The 24,266-nt window shown below is 48.2% G+C and overlaps 1 protein-coding gene across 1 annotated transcript in view; it reads left to right on the forward strand.

The window, feature by feature from the left end:
• MAP3K14 (mitogen-activated protein kinase kinase kinase 14) overlaps window positions 1-24,266 on the forward strand; it is a 51,352-nt gene that overhangs the window by 7,665 nt on the left and 19,421 nt on the right. Inside the window, exons 2-6 of the mRNA XM_041724935.1 lie at window positions 17,486-17,761; window positions 18,937-19,006; window positions 20,689-20,899; window positions 21,005-21,622; window positions 22,591-22,728. Of these exons, the coding sequence (XP_041580869.1) occupies window positions 17,506-17,761; window positions 18,937-19,006; window positions 20,689-20,899; window positions 21,005-21,622; window positions 22,591-22,728 (1,293 nt within the window). The 5' untranslated portion in view covers window positions 17,486-17,505. The remainder of the gene's footprint in view (window positions 1-17,485; window positions 17,762-18,936; window positions 19,007-20,688; window positions 20,900-21,004; window positions 21,623-22,590; window positions 22,729-24,266) is intronic.

Consider the following 24,266-nt stretch of genomic DNA (forward strand, 5'->3'; position numbering starts at 1 on the left):
TACTATTGGCAGATGCTGTACTTTGAGAGGCAGGAATAGCTTTATAGAGATAATTGTAAAAGGCAGAGATTTGTGTACCACCTCTCATTGAGCATATATGTGCACATCAGAGCCCAGATGGATGTTGTCCATTGTAGAAGGGTCATCTTCTCAAAGAATTGGAAATAATTGGGTATCAAGGTCAGCATTTAGGAAAGGAGACAAGGGTGGCTCAGTACCCAGCTTGCATGACACTTTCTTGCTGGGGTGCAGTCAGAATACAAACCACCCTGATCACCAGGCTCTGCCTACTGCTCTGCTCACCAGGTGAATGGACAGTCGGGACACTCAGATGCCAGACCAGCCAGGCTCTTAGAGCCAGGATACTCATATATTCTTCAGGAGAGCATCAGTCATCCTTTCAGTGAGCCCTTGCCAAGAATGTCACATGTGGCAGTCTCTGGCAGGTGCTAGAATATGAAAACGAGGATAATGGAGATGCTGCCCTTGAGGAGCTCATTGTGGCAGGGGGAAGACAGACATTGCAGGTGCTAAATCTTGAACCACAACTGTGGGGGCTGGAGAGGAGCCAGGAAGGCATCACAGCCCAGTGGTCCTTATTCAGCTTGACCCAGCACTGTCACACACAGAGGAGCCCTGCCTCCCATTCTGCAGGTGTCTGGGTGGGATCTGTCAGCTTAGAAAAGGAGCTTGAGAACAATCTGGGAACTTCAGCAGTCTCGGAGGACAGGAAAGCATTTGCAGAGGTGAAGGCACAGTCAGGAGAAATGTGTGCTTACACGTAGTTCAGAGCAGAAGCAAACGACAGGTAGCTAGCTATTAAAGAGATGGCTGACTTATCCTAGCCTTCCAGGCTGGAATAGAGAAGGCAGTGACACAGTGACAAATCCCATATTCTTGGTGCCACTCTGACACAGGTTCATAGGCAAATGATTCAAAGCCTGACCCATGACAGTGCTTCTTAGTAACCGAGTTCAGCATTCCAGAAAAGCCTTTCCAGGGTTACAGTGGTGAAAGCCTCATAAGGGCAAGGACCTTGTCTGTCTTGGTCACCATGGCATCTACTGGCCAGCGCAGCATGGGAGCATGGGAACCACTGGCTGGGTATCTGTGGTTGAGTAAAAGTACAAGACCAGCATCCACATTCATCCTTCTAGACCCAGCTGGCCCAAAAAAGACTGAAAGAGCCACAGGTTATTCCTGGTTTCCCCTCCTTTACCAAGTAATACTCTGAGATTCTCTGAATATTCCGTTACACCACAGGTCCCAGGCCTTTCTTCCCTTCCTGGAGGAGGGCAAGAATGTGACCCTGTATTATAAAGGGACACATCAAAGTCACCTTGGCCTCTCATGTCGTCACTCAGACCAGTCTGTCAAAGGGTGTGCAGGGCAGCATCTGAAATGAGGCTGTGATCAGGGCTCCACTGCCAGAAAAGCAGAGCTGGACTATGGGCTTCCTTCCATTTACCCCCATGCATTGGAAGTCTTCTGTGGAAAGCCGAGTTGTTTGGGTTTCTTGTTTATTTTGAAGTTCCTCAAACTAGTTCCTCAATTTCAAAACCAGTCACCAGTGAGTACAATGAACTTGAAGCCTCCTCCCTCATGGGGAGGCTGAACCTGTCTTTCTCCATCTGCTCTGTGTACTGATAGACGCTGCTTGAAGCCGGTCCCACCTGGGAAAACAGTCACAAACTGAGAGAGGAGGGGAGTGGTTGTATTTCAGTGGGATTAACCACAGCCCAGGGAACTGCTCCGTGCTCAGAATCCAGTTCAGGAGGTTAAAGAAGGAGAACTGTTTTTTTATAACCCAGTGTTGCTTGTAGTGATGACCTCAAGGCCTGATCAGTTCCAGAAGTGCATTTTGACTCATCAAAAGAAAGCTGATTGTGTTTGGCATGATTTTAGTGTCAGGGGCAGTTTAGGGCACTGTAATCTTTGGAAATTAATCATTACCAAATAGTGTATACACTGCAGCCCCACTTAACCAAGATGTTCAATGACACAAAACACCCACAAAACACACTTGAAATTTTTTTTGACATAACATACATTAAAATTTCCTGCTGGTTATTATATAAAATAAGGCATGCAAATGGTTGGGAGTTTTTTTCCTCACTGCTACTCCCCCTACCCAATTCTCTTGTATACCATTTCCATAATTGTCTATGTGGATCAATGATGCTCCAGTGGCATCTTCTTTTTTTTTTTACTATTTTTTATTTTTTTATTTTATTTTTTAAAGATTTTATTTATTTATTCATGAGAGACACAGAGAGAGGCAGAGACAGGCAGAGGGAGAAGCAGATTGCATGCAGGGAGCCCAATGTGCGACTCAATCCTGGGATCCTAGGATTATGACCCCAGTGGAAGGCAGACGCTCAACCGCAAAGCCACCCAGGTGTCCCCCTTTTTTAAAAAAATTTTTAAAGACATTATTTATTTGACAAAGTATACAAGCAGGGGGAGTGGCAGGCAGGGGAAGAGAGAGAAGCAGGCTCCCCACTGAGCAGGGAGCCCGATGTGGGGGTCGATCCCAGGACCCCAGGATCATGACCTGAGCCGAAGGCAGTTGCTTAACCGACAGCCACCCTGGCACCCCTCCAGTGGCATCTTCTACTGGTATGCTATTGGCTCTCCTCATGCAAGGACTCAAGTCAATGTAACGTTTTTCTTTTAAAGCTTATACAGTGCCCTTTGTCAGGGGCCCAGAGATAAAGTACTGACCATATTTATGAAAATACTATCTGATGCTCAGGGCTTTGCTATTAAACAAACAACAACAAAAACCACAGTAAAATAGCCTGGAGCCAGGCCTTCTAAAATGCATGGTAAATTTGAACTTTGTCCTAGAATTGGTCCTTGCAGTGGGCCCAAGTGCATGACCTGATACCCAAGCTGAGCATGGGTAGGCTAAGGAACTCTGGCCTACCATGTGTCCAGCCTGGAATCTTTCCTTCTCGTTGCCATTTTGAAGTTGCTTTTTTCCAGAACATAGGCTGGCTATATTTATGCCCCTAATTGAGGTGCTTCCTCCTGGGTCAGTCCCTGGGTTTCTCACTAACAAACCTTTGGCTTGTGGCAGCTTCTGCATTTGGGTCTCAATTTTTAAAGCTTAGATCACGTGAAAATAGTGTCATGGCTAAGAGTATGTACTTTGACATAAGAGCCCTTTGCACAAATCCGGCCTCTGCTGATTCCTTGTACAGTAGCCTCAGACTAACTACTTGAGCTCCGGAGCCTCAGTTTCTTTGCCCATATAAAGGGAATAATATTAGCGCCCTACTCACAGAGTTCCTGGGAGGGTCCAAGAAATAGTGCATGCATTACCTAATATGCAGCAAGCAATAATAGCTGCCATTATTTTTATTATTTTTGACAGCCAGCCTATGTGTAATTAATGTGTATACATGTAGCAGCAGATTGTTGAAAATACCCAAAGAAGTCCACAGGACAGCTAATTTCAACTTGAGCTGTCAAGGAATTTTGGGTCCTGGTTCATCATGCCCCGGCATCTCATTCCTCAGTCCATTTGGGGCTGAGGCACTGCCAGCAGAGGGAGAGACTGGGCGAGTAGCAAGTGCAGAATGCGCTTCAGAGAACATCCCCCTCGTAGGCCGACCTTGTCTTGCTGACTACTTTTACCCTTCTGGTCTGGGGGTTCTCCCCTCTTCTTTGACAGTGTCCGTTCCAGACCTTCCTCCTGACACGAGGACTGCTAGATAGAGGCTTTGCAAGGTGGATTTCAACTCTGCAGAGGCAAGGCCTTTCAAGCAACTGGTTCTTCCAGTCCTGGAAAGGACTTTTCTTGTATCAGCTTTCTTTTTGTTGGAGGTTTTGCTAACATTTACAGAGCACCCACGGTGTTCTAGACACAGTATTGGTCATTTAAAGATCGCTTCTTGCACTTAATTGTCCTGTAAAATCCTGATATTTCCGTTCAAACATCCCTGTTTTACAGATGAGACATCTGAGTCTCAGAGTAAGTGATCTACACCTGGTCACCCAGGTGTAACCTGGGTAACACCGGAGTGTTAGAGACTGCAGTTCAAACTCAGACCTTTGGACTCTATACATCCTGTTATGTAGCCAGGTGGCTGTCCTCAGGGTTATTAGGTGATATGTTGGAATAAATGACCTCCAAGGGCCTTTCTGACCCCAAGATCATTTTGTGATTCCTTTATCATTTATCCAGCCAGCCATTCTCCCCAACTAGATTATAAGCACCTTAAAGGCAAGGATAGCATCTTTCTAGCAAATAACTAATATAATATTTGTGAACCACCTGTCCCAGACTGACCAAGGCTGCCTACTTTCATGACACATAGAAACAAGTGACCGTGCAAAGGGTCCCCCAGAAATTCCGGTTCCAGGTATTTACCACGTAGAATTTACCTGTACAAGTACACAAAGAAGTAAATAAAGGATTTGGGGGATTTGGTTTTATTTTGTTTTTGCAGTAATACTTATATGAATGAAAAATTGGGACCAATTTGCAAGAACATCATAGAAGGATAGGTGAAGAAATAATAGTGTGTTTTTTTTTTTTTTAATAGTGTGTTTATACCCTGGAATCTTATGGAGCCATTAAGAAAAATGAGAGTGATCTACATACATTGAAGGGGGACAGTGTCCATAATCTCTTGTGGGGTTTTTTTGTTATTTGTTAGGGGCTTTTTAATTTTGTTTTTAGGGAGTGAGGGGATGGGGCAGAAGGAGAGGGAAAGAGAATCTTAAGCAGGCTCCATGGTGGGCATGGAGCCCAGCTGGCGGCTTGATCTCACAACCATGAGACCATCACCTGAACTGAAATCAACAGTCGGACACTTAAACAATTGAGCCACCCCAGGCACTCTCCATGATCTATTGTTAAGTGAAAGCTATACCTTGTAGAATATTAGATATGTATAAGCCCATGTTCCTTTTAAAAATAACCCCAAACTATATATATATATATATATATATATATATATATATATATATATATATATATAATAGTACTAGAAGGATTTACATCATCTTGTAGGGAGGAAGGAATGGGGTAAAGTTCTCTTTTTTTTTTCTCTAAGCACCTTGTATGGTTGAAATTTTTACAGTGAACAAGTATTACTTTTGTATTTGAAAACAAAATACAGATTGAAAAAACATACAGGAGGGTCAGATATTAAATAAGGAAGGGAGGAGAGATTTGTCAGAACAGCTCACCTTTTTCAGGTTCCCAGATTCAGACTGACCCTCAAGTCCCACCTGTGACATGATCAGGGGAAGTGGGGGCTGGTGGCTTCGTCTCAGGTCCAGTTCTGCTGTGTGTCCTGCTCTCTGTGGAGCCACTTGTCCACACAAGCATTTCTTAACATCCTGCACAGGGCTTAACTACTGCACGCACTTGGCCTCAATGACTAGAAATAAAAGCGAGGAAGCCGTGGCCGTCAGAGTTAAAGAAGGCTGATCTTTGAGCACCTTCCTACTTCTTGAGTCATAACTGATAAAACCCACAGCCCCCAGTGGGAAACAAGAAAGAGACAGAAATGAAAACCAAAACCAGGAGGGACAGACTTGCCCATCTCCAGCCCTCCGTCTTGGTAGCCCTGCTGCTAGAACTCACAGACCAGCCATGGACATTCTGGCCAGGCTTCCAGTGTGGATGGTGTGGGCTGATGGTGTTTATTATCACGAATTTATTAAGCCCCACTCACAACTGTGAACCAGATGCCCCCTCAGTTCTTATCCCAGGCCACAAGACCCTTTTCTCATGGTAGCTTGTTTTCATGATAAAAGTAATACCCCCCAGAGGACATCTCTGGGGGATATACAAGAAACCAGTCACTGGGATCCCCTCAGAGGGATGGGAGAAGGGTGAGAAGGACTTAGATTTTTTACTGTATCTCCTTTCTGTATTGTTTTTTAAACACTTGGAAACATTGTGAAAAAATGAAAATGGAGAAAAGTAATACATGCTTGCTGAAAAACATGTGGACAAATTAGAAAACTAAAATTATATATGTGTGTGTGTGTGTGTGTGTGTGTGTGTGTGTAAATATATTAAAACACCAAAATTGAGCCATGGCTGCATGTCTGTGCTAGATGTCTGCTTTCATATTTATCTTAATCCTTTAAATACTTGATTAATTGATGATAGAGAGCATGCACACAGGGTGGGGAGGGGCAGAAAGGGAGGGAGAGGGATAAGCAGACTCATGCCAAACATGACATGGGGTCAATCCCACAACCAACCCTGAGATCATGATCCCAGCCAAAACCAAGAGTCGGGAGCTCAACCAACTGAGCCATCCAGGCACCCAGTCTGCATTTTTATAAAGGTTGATGGAGTCTACAGACAGGCTAGGTGGGGTCATACTCTAGATATAACTCTGAATCCTTTCTCTGTTAATATTGTGTCCCATTTGCATTTTTCCATACAGTTAAAACTTATTTGTAAACATTATTTTTTATTTGTAAACATTATTAATGGATATACCATGGTTTATGTAATACTTATCCTACTCACCCCCGTCATTAGATATTTTGTTCCAGTTTTTACTATTAGAGTAGACAGTGAGCATCACTGATGATGCATCTTTTTCCACAATTCTGTTTGCTCCATTACCTAGACACCATTCTCTGAGTTTTGCACACCAGAAATGGCTCTCTTCTCTTGGTATAATATGCTTTCTTGTTTCCAGAGTTCTTTCATCTGCAGTGCTTCATTTGATGAGTTAGGGGGTGGTGAGGGTGTGGTTAAGGGCCTGGGTGAGAGTGAGGGGAGTGAGGAGAGCCCGTGCGGTAGGCAGTCAGAAAAGGAGGCGTCAGTGCGGTGAAGCGGTGAAGCTGTTGGGAGGGACTTCCTGGAGGCCTAAGTCCAAGCTCACCCAGTGAAGGACAAGCAGGATGTGCAGGGTGGCCCACACAAGGACATGGCACACCCAGAGACCTGTAGATTTGAGCAGTGAGCAAGTCACGTGGAGAGATCATACTGGCCGGAACCAAACCCTGTGCATTTGGGGAAACAGTGGTCAGACAGATTATGGACCACAGAGTTGATACTGGGCCCATAAGCAGTGCAGAACCAGCAGATGTCTTTGAACTTGAGGTTATCTTAAGGATGAGATGTTTTAAGATTAGCTGGGGCTGGGAGGAGGTCAGGGAAGAGCTGGAAGTAGGTAAGACCTATGCTAATAAAGCAGACATGAGGCGATTGCCTTCACCATTTGGGTTTGCTTGTTTCTTTTAGATTTTTAAAATTTTTCATATGAGAGAGAGAGAAAGAGAGCACGAGCAGGGGGAGAGGGAGAAGCAGACTCTCCACTGAGCAGGGAGCCCGATGTGGGGCTCCATCCCAGAACCCTGGGGTCGTGACCGGAGCCAAAGGCAGACGCTTAACCAACTGAGCCACCCAGGCACCCCATGCCTTGACCATCTGAAGGGGCCTGTAGACAGCAGTGTTTCTGTGCTGTTTTTGCTAGCCAACTTGGACAGGCGTGCAGTGGCATCTGGAGGACGGTCAGAAATTTCATTCCGTCTGTTTCATTTACCTAGCAGTTTGACCTGTGGAGTTGGCAAGACTGAGTTCTTGTGGGCATGTCGGGTTTTTATCTCAAAATTGATCCGGAAGATTTTAATGATTGATTTGCATTCACATTTCCTATCCTCCTTAATGCAAAATGCTGAAGCAGAAATTGCTCTCCTGGGAAGCAGGCCTCAAGCTGGCCTGCCAGGCAGGTTTGGAAATTCTTCCAGCTTCACTCAGAGTGCTCCTTCCTCCTTCCTCAGATATAGCTCTAGGTCCCGGTGCCCGCTCAGCCTCTCTGCCTGGGGGAAGAAATTCAGCAAGACTCCCAGAGGCCTGTAGCTTGGGATATTGTCAGCCCTGGTGGGGAGATAGGGTGGGAGTTCTGTCCCCAGGGCACAGTTTACATTTAAGAACCCACATCCACCATCTGCCCCTACCCTGTAGGTTCCTCCTTCTGGAACTCTGCCTCTGAATTCTACCCCTCTCGCTAAGAATTTAACCCCTGTGTGACCTAGGCTTTGCCTGCCAGCAACTTCGCGCTGTTTGTGACTCTTCCTCGACTCACCTCTGTGCCTTAACTTTTGCTATTCCCTCCACCTGGAATACCTTCTTCCTTATTCTTGCGCAGTTTTTGCTTACCCCTTGAGACTTAGCTTGAGGACTTGAGGAAGCCTTTCCTGACACCCACCAGGTTGAGCGAGGCATCCCAAGAAGTGTTCCCATTGTGTCTGCTGTGTGACCATACTGTATTGTAATTTTCTGACTACTTGTCTCTTTCCCTTAGTAGACTATAAACTCCTCAGGGGACTGGGTCGTCTTCTCCAGTGTATACCCAGCACTCAGCACAGAGCCCAACCCCCAGCAGACCCAACCTATGCTCAAAGAATGCTTTGTTATAAGACTCTGCAGTTCTATTTGACAGGACACTCCAAAGCAGAGACCTCACTCATCCATAAAGCCTCAACTTGCCACCAGCCTTTGGATTTTAAGGCTCTTTATTAGGTGCATAGAAGTTATATACTTTCATCTTAAAAATTTTGTCTGATATGAATATTACATATCTTAGGTTAGTAGTAGCTGTCATATCTCTTATCATCCTTTTTCAGTCTTTCTATGTAATTTTATTTTGTCTCTTTTAGTAAGCTTCTAGCTAGACCTTTTTTTCTTTTTTTTTTTTTTAACTCATGAGAGACACAGAGAGAGAGAGGCAGAGACATAAGCAGGCTCCCTGTGATGTGCGTCTCGCTCCCAGGACCCTGGGATTATGCCCTGAGCCGAAGGCAGATGTTGTTGAACAGCGTATGCACTGTATGCACTGAGCCACCCAGGTGCCCCTAGCTGGACCTTTTAAAATCCTGATTGTTTTTTAATAGGTGGGTGGGCTTAATCTATTCATGGTTAATGCTGCATTAATATTTCAACTTCTGCCACCTTCATTTCTGTTTTCATTTTACACTTAGTGTCCTTTATCTTTGCTACTTTTTCCCTTCTTTCCTTGCCTTTTTTTTTTTTTTTTAATTCATGAGAGACACAGAGAGAGAGAGGCAGAGACTCAGACAGAGGAAGAAGCAGGCTCCATGTAGGGAGCCCGATATGGGACTTTTTTTTTTTTAATTTTTTATTTATTTATGATAGTCACAGAGAGAGAGAGAGAGAGAGGCAGAAACATAGGCAAAGGGAGAAGCAGGCTCCATGCACCGGGAGCCCGATGTGGGATTTGATCCCGGGTCTCCAGGATTGCGCCCTGGGCCAAAGGCAGGCACCAAACCGCTGCGCCACCCAGGGATCCCCCGACATGGGACTTGATCCCGGGTCTCCAGGATCACACCTTGAGCTGAAGGCAGTGCTAAACCACTTAGCCTCCCGGGCTGCCCTTTCCTTGCCTTTTGTTAGAGTGATCAAGTTTTCTGTTTTTCTTTTTTTGACCTTCTGGTTTAGAAACTGAGTTGTATTTCTATTCTTTTTTTTTTTTTAACATTTTATTTATTTATTTTGAGAAAGAGAAAGCAAGTGTACGAACAAGCAGAGAGAGGGGCAAGGGTAGGGGGGAGAACCTCAAGCAGACTGCATGCCAGGTGCAGAGCCCCCAACACGGGGCTTGATCCCAAGACCCCGAGATCATGACCTGAGCCAAAACCAAGAGTCAGACACTCAAGTGACTGAGTCACCCAGGCATCCCTGTATTCTATTCTTATAGTTAGTTACTCTTTTTTTTTTTTTTTAAGATTTTATTTATTTATGAGAGACATAGAGAGAGGCAGAGACACAGGCAGAGGGAGAAGCAGGCTCCATGCAGGGAGCCTGATGTGGGACTTGATCTCTAGTCCCCAGGATCCCGCCCTGGGCTGAAGGCAGCACTAAACTGCTGAGCCACCGGGGCTACCCATAGTTAGTTACTCTTAAATTTTAACCTACATACTTAACTATAGTTTTTTAATAATATAGTGTAAACATTTTTATATGTAAATTTCACAAAACTACAAGGCTCATCACTCTTTACCCATTCATTGAACAATCCCCCCCCCACCTTTCTTCCTTGCTTATTTTTCTAGAACTTAATGTTTAAAGGTGGCTTAAACTATTTTTTTTACATTCCACTCTTAATTAAATTGACCCCACATATCATATAGATTCCTGTGCCATCCATGGTTTCTTGCATCCTGCTTCTCTACTTTCCAAAGCACATCATCCCTCAGTGAATCTTTCAGTGAAAGTAATCTTTCCTGGAATTCTCATTTCTGTGTGTGTGCCTTATATGTAGTCTTGTCGTTTTTGAAGATAGTGGAGTGACCTGTTAAAACTAATCAAGTTAAAAATCCTAACATCCCAGGTACACGTGGTGGTGTAACCGAACTAGAAGTTGGACCAGTTTATTGCTGATTCAGCTTTTACTAGAGACCCCTCATTTTTAGTTCTTGTGCTTCCTGCCTACACAGGCTAAGCAATTAATATGAACAGTGGGCCAATCCCATGGGTAAAATAGGAACAGTGATAGCAACATGGGTAGTAATACTGCTTGAGGTGCCCAGTACCTCTGCCAATAAGCTTTTATTCTAGAATGGAGCTGGGAATCCGTTGGTCCCTGGCATCCCTTGGTTGCCAGGAAGCATTAGCAGTAACCCCATGGCAGATGATCTCGTTGTATAAATTAGGCCTCATTTGTTTCTCCGGGCAGCTTATCTCATAGAGCCTTAATTTCTTCATCTATAAAATGGGAATAGGGGGCAGCCCCGGTGGCGCAGCGGTTTGGCGCCGCCTGCAGCCTGGGGTGTGATCCTGGAGACCTGGGATCGAGTCCCATGTCGGGCTCCCTGCATGGAGCCTGCTTCTCCCTCTGCCTGTGTCTCTGCCTCTCTCTGTATCTATGAATAAATAAATAAAATCTTTTAAAAAAAAATGGGAATAGGGATCCCTGGGTGGCACAGCGGTTTGGCACCTGCCTTTGGCCCGGGGCACGATCCTGGAGACCCGGGATCGAATCCCACATCGGGCTCCCAGTGCATGGAGCCTGCTTCTCCCTCTGCCTGTGTCTATGCCTCTCTCTCTCTCTCTCTCTCTCTCTCTCTCTCTCTCTGTGACTATCATAAATAAATAAAAATTAAAAAAAATATAAAAAAATAAAATAAATAAAATGGGAATAATAGGGGCAAATGGGTATCTCAGTCAGTTAAGCATCTGCCTTTGTTTGGCTCAGGTCATGATCCTAGGGTCCTGGGATTGAGCACCACATCAGGCTCTGCTCAGTGGAGGGCCTGCTTCTACCTCTTCCTCTGCCTGCCCCTCTGCCTACTTGTGCTCTCTCTGTCAAGTAAGTAAATAAAATATTTTTTAAAAATGGGAATACTATCCCCCACCTTGCAAGGTTTCCAGGAGGTTCAGCAATAAAGTGGATAAAGCACCTAATGCATGCCGAACGCACAAAAGACATTGAATGATTGATCCTGGTTAGTAGAGGCCTTGGCACTTAGGGGGCACTCTCTGAACACTTGTGGAACAAATGCAGGAGCTTCACTGAGGGCAGAGTAGTTATAAAGGATAGATGTTAATAAAGGAAGAAGGCATTCTCTACCAGACCAACAGGCTGAGCAAAGGAAAAGAATCTGAGGCTTACCCATTGCTGCTGTGCTCAGGCAAGTGAGAGGAGCAGACTGGCCAGGACAGAGGCTGGGGGTGGGGGAAGTCTGGGGAGAGCAGGCAGGGCAGAAAGAGGAGCCAGGGTCTGAGCATGTTTGAGGATCTCTGGATCTGCTGGGCCAGATGGCTGTTTTTGCCAGGCCAGCTCACTCTGCCTGGCACTTGACCTTGGTTCCCCTTCCTGCACAGCCCCTCATTCTTGATAGGCAGAAGCCAACCCAGTGTGGCCCTAGTGGCCAGGCAAGCTGAAGGCTTAAAAGAGGAAGCATCAGAATAAGATTGGTTTTCAACTAATATCTTATTAAGGAAGTTGAGTCATTCCACTTCTGCTATCTGTCCCCTCTGGGCATTCAGAGGAGGACAAGTTTTTACTTCCAGTTGAAATAGTCATGAGAGGGATTTGCCCTGGTCTGCCCTGGTCCCTCAGTGGACATTTCTAAGATGACACTATAAAACGGAGATTTTTTTTTTTAAGATTTATGTACGTATGTATGTGTTATGTGTATGTATGTGTGTATTTGACAGAGAGAGAGCACACATGCAGGAGGAGCAACGGCCGAGGGAGAGGGAGAAACAGGCTCCTGGCAGAGCAGGGAGCCCAGTATGAGGCTTGATCCCAGCAACCCCCAGGATCATGACCCAAGCTGAAGACAGATGCCTAACAGACTGAGCTACCCAGGCACCCCATAAAATGGAGATTTTTATTTCCCTTTTATATACAGAGACTCGAGATTCAGTGTGTTGAATGCCTTAGCGACAGCTGAATACCTTGACTATGTGGTACCAACATGGAGGAGTCCCATTGTCTCAGTGATGGCATATATGAGGCAGGTGAGGGGCAAGAGAATGAACTTTCATTCAACATCTTCTGTGGGCCAGGCAGGCCAACTCGCATTTCATGTCCTCTGCCTCATCCAGTCCTCAAAACGAGTCAGAAGCAGCTGAGAGAAGAATCTCTGTGTCCTGCTCAAGGTTGAGCATGCAGGCTTGGGACATCCACGTGGGTCCAGCCCCACCTCTGCAGCTTGTAACTGTGTGGCTATTCCGGCAGGCCACTGCCTTCTCCAGGCCTTAGTCTTCACATCTGAAAATGGGATTAATAATAGTGGGTGCTTAGTGAGTATCGACAGTGATCATTCTGAATTAGTCATCTTGCCCTCAAATGATCCTGACAAATCAGTTACATTTGGAGAACTAAAAGGAACCTCAGAATATTTCCTAGGTCACTAGGTTTTCAAGCTCTCTTCCTCAGAAGAGAGGACCTAGGATTCCACAGAAATCCTTGGTAGATGAAGGGAAGCTGAGCATGTGGGGCTCCTGCCCACCTTCTTCAGCAGAGCAGCTGTTTCTCATGTGAGTTACATGTCATTCGCATGCTTCTAGCCCTTTTATATATTGGGCTTTGAGCTATGATTTCATTTGACAAAAATGATCCCATTGCTTTTTTTTAAAAAAGTTGCCAAGGCTAGAACCCATATCTTCTGGTTCCTAGTCTGGTGTTTTTATTGCACTTACTAAAAAAGGGAACTGAAATATGAAGGTTATCACTGAAGATCAAAATAAAACGTATTTTTGTACCTTCCAGTTAATCAGTAATTCATTTAGCCTAAATTCCAGTCCTGTCCCAGAATCCTAGGAACAGAAATTCTGCTCTCAGAGAAAACATTGCTTTCATAGCCTTAAACAAGAACTGTCTGATTTCCTCTAGTGATGGAAATATTCTCTATATGCTCTGTCCAATATGGTAACCAGTGTAACTGAAGGATTTATTTTTAAATCGTATTTAATTTTATTTGCTTTAAATATAAATAGCCACAATGTGGCTAGTAGCTGCCATATTGGACAACACAGCCTTACCTTACAGACCAGGGGTCAAATGGTAGTCTCTTGCCCCTTGGAATCAGAATCACCCAGAGAATTTGTCAAAAGTACAGATTCTGGGCCAATTCCCACCAACTAATTCAGTAGGCCTAGGGCAAGTGCATTTTAGAACTTATCTGGTTATTCTAACTTGCAGTCAGGTAGGAAACTGCTACATTATTGAGTTCTTCTTTTTCTTCTTCTTCTTCTTCTTCTCCTTCTTCTTCTTCTTCTTCTTCTTCTTCTTCTTCTTCTTCTTCTTCTTCTTCTTCTTCTTCTTCTTTTTAAGATTTATTTATTCATGAGAGACACAGAGATAGAGAGGCAGAGGCAGAGGAAGAAGCAGGCTCCTCACAGGAAGCTTGATGTGGCCCTCGATCTGGGATCCCAGAATCATACCCTGAGCCAAAAGCAGACACTCAACCACTAAGCCACCCAGGCGTCCCTTATTGAGCTCTTCTTTGGCATGGAAGAATGGTGCAAGAATCGGGCATTTAACCCTGGCCTTGATCTTCTAAAGAGACTACAGCAACCTTCTGGGGAACATCAGACCCTTGGAAAATATTATGGATGCTGTGGACCTCTTCCCTGTAAAAATAAAAATTGTATATAGTTTCTGTGGCTCACAGACCATCCTGAAACTGTCCTTGAACCCACATTAAGAATTCCCCAACTTGGGGGCACCTGGGTGGCTCAGTTGGTCTGAGTCTTGATCTTTGCTCAGGGCTTGATCTCAGGGTTATGAATTCAAGCCCCACATTGGGCTCCATGCTGGGCATGGAGCCTACTTTAAAAAAAAAAAAAAATTCCCCAACTTGGACAGAAGAGTTTTACTAGCTGGTGAGGGAGCCAAATTTGTCTCAGGGCCTAGAAGCCTTTCCTACAACAGGCATGTCATACAGATATGCCCAAGGGTTGCTCTGTCATTTCAGTCACTCCTACCCCCAGACTTCTCCAGGGGGTCATCGAGGCACCATAGCAGACAGACAAGCAGTGTATATGCACCAGGCCCTAAAAGAATAAATTACATTTAAATAACACACCTTTCCTTTCCCCTTTGATTTCTGTAGCCTTGTAGGTGAGCTAAGTGGGTTTGGTTATTGCCAATGCACATCTTCAGCTCTGACAGAGCAGAGGAGCAGGATGCATTTGAGGCCTAAGTGGAACTGGGGAGAGCATCCCAACTGAATAATGGATCAGGATTTTGACTTGTCTTCAAAGGCAGAGACACAACTGTCTGTCTTCACTCCCTGCAAGCTACAAGAAAAAGAAGGGGCAATGCTGCAAAGCAGTGGTCTGGACAACAAGCCAGGGGCAAAGCCCAGGGTTAGGATAGCTGCCTGGCCAGCAGCCCCAGGCTTAATACAGAACCCTATTTTTTATAGGCCAGAACCTTTATAGAAATGGGGAAGGAGGGAGGGAGCAAACATGTGTGAATGTGTAGGAGAGCTGTTGTCAGGCCAGAGTATCCTGAGAATAGCTTCTTGAACTTAGAGACTATCAGTGAGGGTCTGAGTCATGGTCATATGGCACAGGAGAAGCTGTACAGCTCCCAGGCTGTGATTTTGTGCCCCTGGGAGGTGAGGGTCAGCCTGTTTTCCCGTGCCCTTCACAGGTTCAGCTGCCAGCTGCTGGGTTAGCTTCTCAACAGCCTGCTTGTTCCTCTCTCTGCCTGCCAGGCTGTTGGATGAGTCATCAGGGAACTGCAGAGGGGACCCTTGGCCCAGCTGCCTCGAACTCAGCTTCTCTGGGACTGGGGAGCCCAGCATGCTTGTGGAGGGGGGGATCAGGGCCCCTGGCCAGTGGCCTGGCTAACTGCCAAAGCAACAGGACAGCTCCTGGGGGTGAGGGCCAGCCCCCCAGCCTCTCTGGAGGACTGGAGCTGAGGATGAGCCACGTCCCACAGACACAGGCCGTGAGAACGCAAGCGCAGCTAGATCTCAAACAGCTGAGTGCCTTTGCAACAACCCATGACAGCTTAGCCTCATTTCTCTCACTCCTCAGATGAGACTTTGTCTTCATCCCCCGTGCTCAGGATCATCCTGTCTCTGAAGGTCATCCTCTGATGCCCCCATTCAGCCAACATCAATCACCTCATCTGTGCCCCACTGTGCTATACACCGAGGGCACCACCCCTGCCCTTCTGACCAGGCAGGGCCATGAGTTTCCCCTTTGTGTTTGCCTGGAGCCCAGGAGATCTGGGGAGGGGGTGGCACAGCCTGGAGCTATGGGCTCTAGGTCCTGGGCCTGCAGTGCCACACAAGGCTAGGTGACCTTCAGCAAAGTCTCCGCCTAATTAGCATCAGTTTCTTCAAGTGAAAAGGAGATTAAAGTGCTACTGTTCTGAGTTCAAAGCCATCAAGCAAACCCTTGAAGGCAGAGATGGAAGGATCAAGGTAGTAGTGACCAACAAGGCCATCCCACCTTCATCTGCACACACACGCGCACACACACACCAGTTGAGCTGGTTCAGTGCTTCCTGGCTCTTGAAGAGACACAGACTCAGTAGGAAGAGGCTTCAGGGCAGCCCCGGTGGCTCGGAGGTTTAGCGCCGCCTTCAGCCCAGGGCGCAATCCTGGAGTCCCGGGATCGAGTCCCACGTCGGGCTCCCTGCATGGGTCCTGCTTCTCCCTCTGCCTCTCTCTCTCTGTGTCTCTCATGAATAAATAAATAAAATCTTAAAAAAAAAAAAAAAGAAAGAGGCTTCAGCCTGGAGATGCCCAGCACCGTCCCATGTCGGCTTCTGGCCTCACAGGGCAAAGGGCCAGCAGTAAAGGTTTGCCTTCACACGGCCTACCTTCCTGGCCCAAGAGCAAATGGAGGTGTGTTCCAGGATGAGTGCATTTACAGCAGGGAAGACTCCATCTGCTAGCAACAGCTTGAGACCAGCCTGCCAACAGAGAGCACCTATTAAAAACCTGTCTGAAACCTGTCTGAATGCCTTCTCAGGCTTGTTCTAAAGCAAGTCCCAACCCAGGAGGGACCTGCACTTTGGGAGCTCACAAGCCTGGTCTTTAAAAAGGTTCCCACATGGTAGCAATCCCAGAAGGGCGCAAATCTCTTTCATGACAGTCCTGGTCTATGTGCTGTTTGCACAGGCTGGTCTCAGCACTGGGTTCTCTCCCTTGGGGCTTCCAGGGAATACACAGGGCTGCTGGAGATAGAAGCCAGAGAGAGGTGAAGCCCTGTGCTTTGTCTTCAGATTTCTAGAGGTATAGGTTGGCACTGGGAGCTCTAATATAAATTCCACTACTAAGGTTGCCTGAAAGGAAAATGATACCTAGGAGAGGTTTCCAGCAAATGAGTATGGACCTTACAGAAGGAAGCATGTCAGCTCCTTCTGGAAGGCCACAGACAGATGCGTCCTGGGAAGGAAGCCAAGTGCTGGCGCTGCCATTTGCATGCTAATTTTTAGACTTTGAAAAATTTTACATATATATGTGTATAATGTATATATCCACACATAAATCTATATTCACACATGCATACATGTACATACATCTAACTTCTGCTAGGGAACAAGAACTTGATTCTCCCCATTTGGAGAAAAGCCATTGTGACCAGTGTAGACATGTCCTTTAAGAAGGCAAGGTTTGTGCAGAATCAGTGAGGTAACTGGCAGTTTTGAAGTTATGGAATCCACCACCATGTTCTGGGGGAGCAAAAATCCACCATTAAAAAAAACAACAGAAAAGGTTTCAGCCATTATTTATAAAAGCAAGACAGAACAAACCCAGATGTTTATGCTGTGGCTATCCTGGAGGAAGTGGGCTAGAATCCTCCTCGCTGGGCAGAGCGGAGGAGTCAGTTTATGGTCGTGTGCTAGTAAGACCAAGGGTCGGGGCACATGCCACATGGAACAAGAAAGATCAAATCCTTTGCCACTTGGGGTGTTTGGAAGATAAATATCAGGCATAAAGAGGCAGAGAGCTTCTCCCCTGCTTTTCTCCTCCAACCCAGCCTGTTCTGCTTCTGGTCCCTCAGGGTGAGCGTGAGCCTGGGAGATGGCAGTGATGGAAATGGCCTGCCCGGGTGCCCCTGGTTCGGCAGCCGGGCAGCAGAAAGAGCTCGCCAAAGCCAAGGAGAAGACACAGGCAATGGGGAAGAAGCCAAGCCCCGTCAACAAGCTCGAGGCTGTGGAGAAGAGCCCTGTGTTCTGCGGGAAGTGGGACATCCTGAACGACGTGATCACCAAGGGCACAGCCAAGGAAGGCTCCGAGGGAGGACTGGCCGCCATCTCCATCATCGCCCAGGCGGAATGTAAGGGCCGCGGGCTGGGGCCGGTGACAGAGGGCAGGTGGGCGGGCCTGCAGATGGGTGCAGTCCTTGTGCAAGGGTGACAAGGCACAGGGGAGGGAGGTCAGGGTGACCACTATCTGAGATTTTCACAAGATACAACTGGGTGGGGGGGCGGCAAGCCAAGAAGAAGTCGAAGTAAGCTGTAATGGTCCCGGGGACCAGAACACAGAAGGGAGGAGTGGTGCATGGAGGCTTCTGTCCATCTTGACCAGAGTAGGGGAAGAGAGCTGGGAGGCTTCACAGGTCCTGGGGCTCTTGGCAGGATCATGGAGCAGGCCATTAGCCTTATGGTATGACCTTGGGCAGCCTGAGCATCTCTGGAGAGGCCCCAGACAGGAAAGGCCAGGGCTCCTGGAAAGCCCCTCTGGGGCCTCTTGGCCCTTCACTACCTTCCATGGTTAGGTGGCCCCACCCCAGAGAATGAACACCTGCTCTTCGGCCTGCCAGGACAGTCAAGGGGACATAGGCCGATGTGGGGTGGGGCCTGTCCGGTCCTCTCTGCTTCCACTCATGGTACTTCTAAATGACTTGGCATGGTGGCTGCCACCAGAGCCTGAGAAACTCCAAGTGCACTCCCTGGGTAAGGCCAGAAGTCCTCCTTTCTCCACACTACCCTCTCAACGAGGTTTCTTGGGGTCCAGCCTGGGGAGACTGATGGCTCATTTTCCCACATACACACAGCCTTCCTCGGCCTTCCACTCCCTTCTGTCTGGTTTTAAGGAGAGATGAGCGAATACAAATTAAAACAACAGTGGGTGACGTAATGGTCCCAATACACACATACACATATGTATGTACGGGTATATATACTTGTACATATACAAGTACATGTATACTTGTACATATACGTACAAATATAGCTGCTATTTATTGAGCCCTTACCGTGTGCCACCCCTGTGTTGGGTGTGTTGTATAGAGCTCCCTCAAGCACCATGGTTAGTGAAGTGAGGTGGGCACCCCTCAGACCCCCGTTATCCGTATGCCCTCTGCTCTTGGTCAGTGGGAGGCTGGGGTGAGGGTAAATGAGAGGAGCCCCCGGTGGCAGGAGGAGCAGCAGCCCCAAGAGGGCATCTGGAAGATGCTCCTGTTCTTTCTCTCCTTTCCGTTCCGCCAACCTCTTTTTCTTTACTCACAAGGTGAGAACAGCCAAGAGTTTAGCCCCACCTTTTCAGAACGGATCTTCATCGCAGGATCCAAGCAGTACAGGTAAGGAGGCCAGGGGTATGGGAGCCAGGGAACCAACAGGGTGTCCTCCCTCCCCCACTGCTCTGCTCCTGGGCTGCTCCCACTCCCCCTCCCAAGTGACCCCTGGCTCCCTCCTCCAGCACCTGCCTTCCTCGCCTGGAACCCATCCAGGTTTTCCTGGCTGAACTGCTCTGTCAGCCAAAGAAGCTTTTCAAAAGCTTTTCACGGGCATGCGGATGACTGCCTCTGGTCCCCTCAGCTTGACATTTGATGTTTATTCTCCTCAGAGTCCTTGCTGCTCCCTCGTTTCCCATCAGTAGGGAGGGTGCTGGGAACAGGAGTCACTCTCGTGCTGATGCGTGACCATGACTGTGGTTGCAGGCGGTTGCAGGCTCCACTGCCTCTGAGGGGCCCCTCTAACAGTGGGAGAAACCTGCTGCTGTCTTTTCTCCTGTGAGACACACAAGGAGGGATGAGGGTTTGGAGAGGAGGGGACCAACAGACAGATTGGCAGCTAGGTGGCCCCAAAGAAAGGAAGCCCAGAGTGAGGCTCAGTGTGTTCCCCGGCTCTCCATCCCCAAAGAAAATTTTTAGACAACTGCAGCTGAACCAGGAGGCAGTTCCTTCCTCTACCAACAGGCAGACTTTTTTTATAATTGGGATTTGGAAAATGCTAGTGAATAAAAAAAAAAGTTTGTGGGGAGAGCTGCTGCCCTTGAACCCAAAAATGCTCAGAGTCTTATCAAATGCTTTCTACTGCCCCAAATGCCATCTGGCCCAGGGTTGGGGGTTTCTGATGGACCCATTTCTTTCAGCGGCCTGAGAGAGGGCCGTAGGCCTTTAACAGTCCCCACAGGACTGGTATAAATTGGCCTCCTTTGTGAGGAGCAGAAGGTGAGGACACTGGGGGGTAGCTGAGGCTGTGATCTGCTCCACAGCTGTTTGGCAGTGGCATTTTCAGATACTTTTCTGTGGCCAGTGCCTTGCCTTAGCTAGCAAGGGTAAAAGCCAGCTTGGAACCACAGTGATAGTCTCTGGGCTGTCTGGGGAGGGAAGGCCCCCCCTGTCCCAGGCAGCAGCCCAGCCACAGTGTCTGTGTTTATGCAGCAACTTATATTCCCAGAAACCAGGTATCTCCAGGAGCCAAGAGTTCAGCCCCACCTTTTCAGAACGGATCTTCATCGCAGGGTCCACTCTTGGGGGTGAAGGTGCCCAAACTCAACTGTCCCTTGGTCCAGAGGCAATAGAAATAAGCTTTCGTCAGAGCTGAAAATACCTGCTGTGGAGTGTGGCCCTCCGAGTCACATGTCCCCCACCCTGGGACCTCTTCAGGGCAGCCCACTCTGGAGAGCCCTGAGGGAACCTTGTGTCTACCCATCCCCCAAGAGCAGCGTGCACCCCATCACGGTAGTACTAACTGCTGTCTGTTGGAAGCTTGCCTTGGGATCAAGCGCTGAGGTAGGCTTTTCATTAAAATGAGCCTTTATACCCCAGCTTCGTCTGCATGGCAGGAAATCCTACATCCATTTTATAAATGTGAAAACCAAGATTCCTTGGGGTTTAGGAGCTTTCCCATATTCACACACATACTCATTAGGCTAGGATCTGACCTCAGGGTCTCTACAACTCTGACCACAGTTCCCTGAGCCCTCCCGCCCTCCTGCCTCCTCACATTCAACATGCGTATCTGTCCCTTTTGACAGCCAGTCCGAGAGTCTTGATCAGATCCCCAACAATGTGGCCCATGCAACCGAGGGCAAGATGGCCCGTGTATGTTGGAAGGGGAAGCGCCGCAGCAAAGCCCAGAAGAAACGCAAGAAGAAGAGCTCGAAGTCCCTGGCTCAAGCAGGAGTGGCCTTGGCCAAACCCCTACCCAGAACCCCAGAGCAGGAGAGCTGCACAGTACCTGTGCAGGTAGGAGCCGCAACCACAGCCCAGACCCTAGGCTCATGGAGCCTACAGGATGGCACTGGTGCCTCAGCCTGGTCCTGTGACCTGAGGCCTGTGTTCCCCCCACAGGAAGATGAATCTCCGCTGGGCCCCTCGTATGTGAGAAACGCCCTCCAGTTCACCAAGCCTCTGAAAGAGCCAGGCCTTGGCCAATTGTGTTTTAAGAAACTCGAGGAGGACCTACGGCCAGCACTGCCTCGATCAGAACTCCATAAACTGATCAGCCCCTTGCAATGCCTAAATCATGTGTGGAAACTTCACCACCCCCAGGATCTCGGCCCCCTGCCCCAGCCCGCCCACCCCTTCCCCTACAGCAGACTGCCCCATCCCTTCCCATTCCACCCTCTCCAGCCCTGGAAACCTCACCCCTTAGAGTCCTTCTTCCTAAACAAACTGACCTGTATAGATAGTCAGCAGCCCCTGTCTGGCCCTCACCTGGGCAAACTGGCCTGTGTAGACAGTCAGAAGCCTGTGCCTGGCCCATGCCTGGAGCCCAGGTGCCCATCCCGTGGCACGTGTGAAAAGTTTTCTGTGGAAGAGTACCTGGTGCATGCTCTGCAAGGCAGTGTGAGCTCGGGCCAGGCCCACAGCCTGGCCAGCCTGGCCAAGACCTGGTCGGCAGGAGGTTCCAACCCCCAGAAGCCCAGCCCTGAAACAGAGGACAGCGAGGGTGTCCTGCTTACTGAGGTAAGCAATCCCCCAAACTACATGTACATGTACCACCCACTCTGGGGCCAAGAGCAGTGGGTGACAGTCAGGTGGGACCTGCTCTGGGGGAAGAAGCATCACTGGAAACCTGCCAAATTTGGTCTCCCCTTCCCACTTGGTGAGGGGAGTGGGGGGAGGGTCTTTGCTCTTTTATCAACAACATCAGTCACACACATGATAACACATCAGATACTAGGAAAGTGCATAGCATTGGTGAGGGGAAGTATTCCTCACTTCACCTCCAGGTCACTCTTCAAGGCTTTTTAGATATTTCTGTTCTGAGTTCTTCTGGTTGGTTAGCTCATTACTGCTGTTGCTGGTGTGTGTGTGTGTGTGTGTTTTATGAATGATGCATATACTGAGGAACAGGAATTGTCTGCATCAACCACGGATGCTTATTCCCCTCCCCTGCTATGAAAGACAAGGATTTTGCCCATCTGCACTAGCCCCTGACCTACCTCTCCCCCCACAGCCCCCACCCTGATTTCTGCTAAAGAGCTTTGTAACTAAATAATTTTACCAGGCTTAAGTTTCTGGGGTTTATTCCATGCCTGTTAGACAGATCCCTTGTCCCCTAACCCTCTTCATGGTCCTTCTCTTTCTTTTACCTTATAGCTCCTGAGCTTTATTTTTTCACTCTCAAGGTTGTTGACAATTCCATTTCTGTCCCACAACCACCAGTCTGGGGAGAAAGATATCTCATCACAAGGATCGACTTGACTTGGGCCACCTGCGAAGCTCTCCTTTGCCTTCAGCATATTCCTATAACCCCCTCTGGTCCTGCCCCTGCAGAGCCTTGCCTCATACTCACTGGTGTCTTTAGTTATGAGGGCTCTACCCCAGCAGTCTGGCAAGGACTGCCACCCAGAGAGCCTTCCTCACTGTAACCCTTTGTCCCTCTGCTGCCCTGGCCACTGAAATGGGCCTCTCTCTCCTGCCAACCCCAGAAACTCAAGCCGGTGGATTATGAGTACCGAGAGGAGGTCCACTGGGCCACGCGCCAGCCCTGCCTGGGCAGAGGCTCCTTTGGAGAGGTGCACAGGATGGAGGACAAGCAGACTGGCTTCCAATGTGCTGTCAAAAAGGTATGCCAAAGAGAAAAAGGTATGCCCAGGCTCTGGGGGCTGCAGAGGGAAGCCAGGCAGGTTGCCTGTTGTATTCCTGCTGCTTTCTTTCAAGAGCAATCACAGGGCAGCCATGGCTCTGACTTATTAACAGAGCGTGGCTGTTGCTGGGTACCCTGGGGTCAGCTGGAACTGGAAGGGAACAGTCTCAGTCACATGTCCCGGCCTGGGAGCTGTATTTGGTCTGCGTGTATGTCGGGAGTATGCAAGTGTGCACGTGTCCTGAGCCACTCCTGATGCCAGGGCCCTTGGGGGCAAGTCCAGACCTGGAAGACAGTTGGCTCATCGTGAAATTTGTGTTGAGCTGAAACCCCTAAAGCACATGGTGGGGCTGCTCACACCTGGGCCAGAAGGTAATAACCAGAGCAGTGGCCTCTACCTAACAGATGCCTCTTGGATGAGGCTGTGCACTGGGGGTCTTATCTGATTCAGGTTTGGGATCTGCCTCCCATTGGCAGGAATAATAGGTCCTGGGAGGTTGATGGTATGAGGAAATGAGACTTAGCAAGAGATCCAGCCTGGTCTGGCTTCAGAGTTCAGCTGGGAACCACTTTTTAGGAAGGAGGAAGGGAAGGAGACTTGTACCCCTAGGATTCCGTGCAAGCAGAGGCGTGAATCTCCTCTCTGGCTCCCTCATCTCACCAGTAATAAAACTAGAGACCAGAGAGTGTAGTGTGCCTTCCCTAAAGCCACACAGCTAGGCTTAGAACTGAGGCCCCGTCCAGGCCCAGTGGCAGCAGAACACAGACCTTGGTACTGGGCCTGCTCCTTCAGGTGTCTTTTCTCTTACCTCAACTCTCAGCTCACCTTAACTGGAAGCCACTTTGTCCCTGGCCCAAACTCGGCCTCAGTGCTACTACCCAGGACTTTGAGGCAGAAATGAGAAAGATTTCCATGGGCCATTTTTTTTGACCCATGATAAAGGGAAATAAACTAGTTCAATGGTGGATCTTGTTTTCTTTTTCTTTTTTTTTAAATATCTTATTTATTCATAAGAAACATAGAGAGGCAGACATAGGCAGAAGGAGAAGCAGACTCCACGCAGGGAGCCCGATGTGGGACTCGATCCCGGGACTCCAGGATCACACCCTGAGCTGAAGGCAGACACTTAACAGCTGAGCCACCCAGGAGTTCCATGGATCGTGTTTTCAAGTGGGTTTTGTCTCAGATGCTCTGATTCCCCAGGAGAGAAGACGAAATAGCCGGATGACGAGGCAGGGCCGGCACACTCAGGCACCATGCATAGTGAACACCACTGCTGCTGTGGTCACGGGTGCTTGTGGCTTTCAGTGGTGAGGACACAAATTGTGACATGAATAACCTAGCTGCCTTGGCTTGTATGTGGGCCGGGATGTTTAAAGTTTAGAGTTTGGGCCCCCGGGTAATAGGCCGAAAGGGGACTATCCGTAGGTATTACCCCAAACTTCAGACATAGTATGTCAAACAAGCAAACTCCAGCCCTGCCACCCGCCCTTGGCTGGAGCACGTGCTGGCAATGC

The sequence above is a fragment of the Vulpes lagopus genome, chromosome 12 (genome assembly GCF_018345385.1).
Source record: "Vulpes lagopus strain Blue_001 chromosome 12, ASM1834538v1, whole genome shotgun sequence".
Classification (NCBI taxonomy): Eukaryota; Metazoa; Chordata; class Mammalia; order Carnivora; family Canidae; genus Vulpes; species Vulpes lagopus.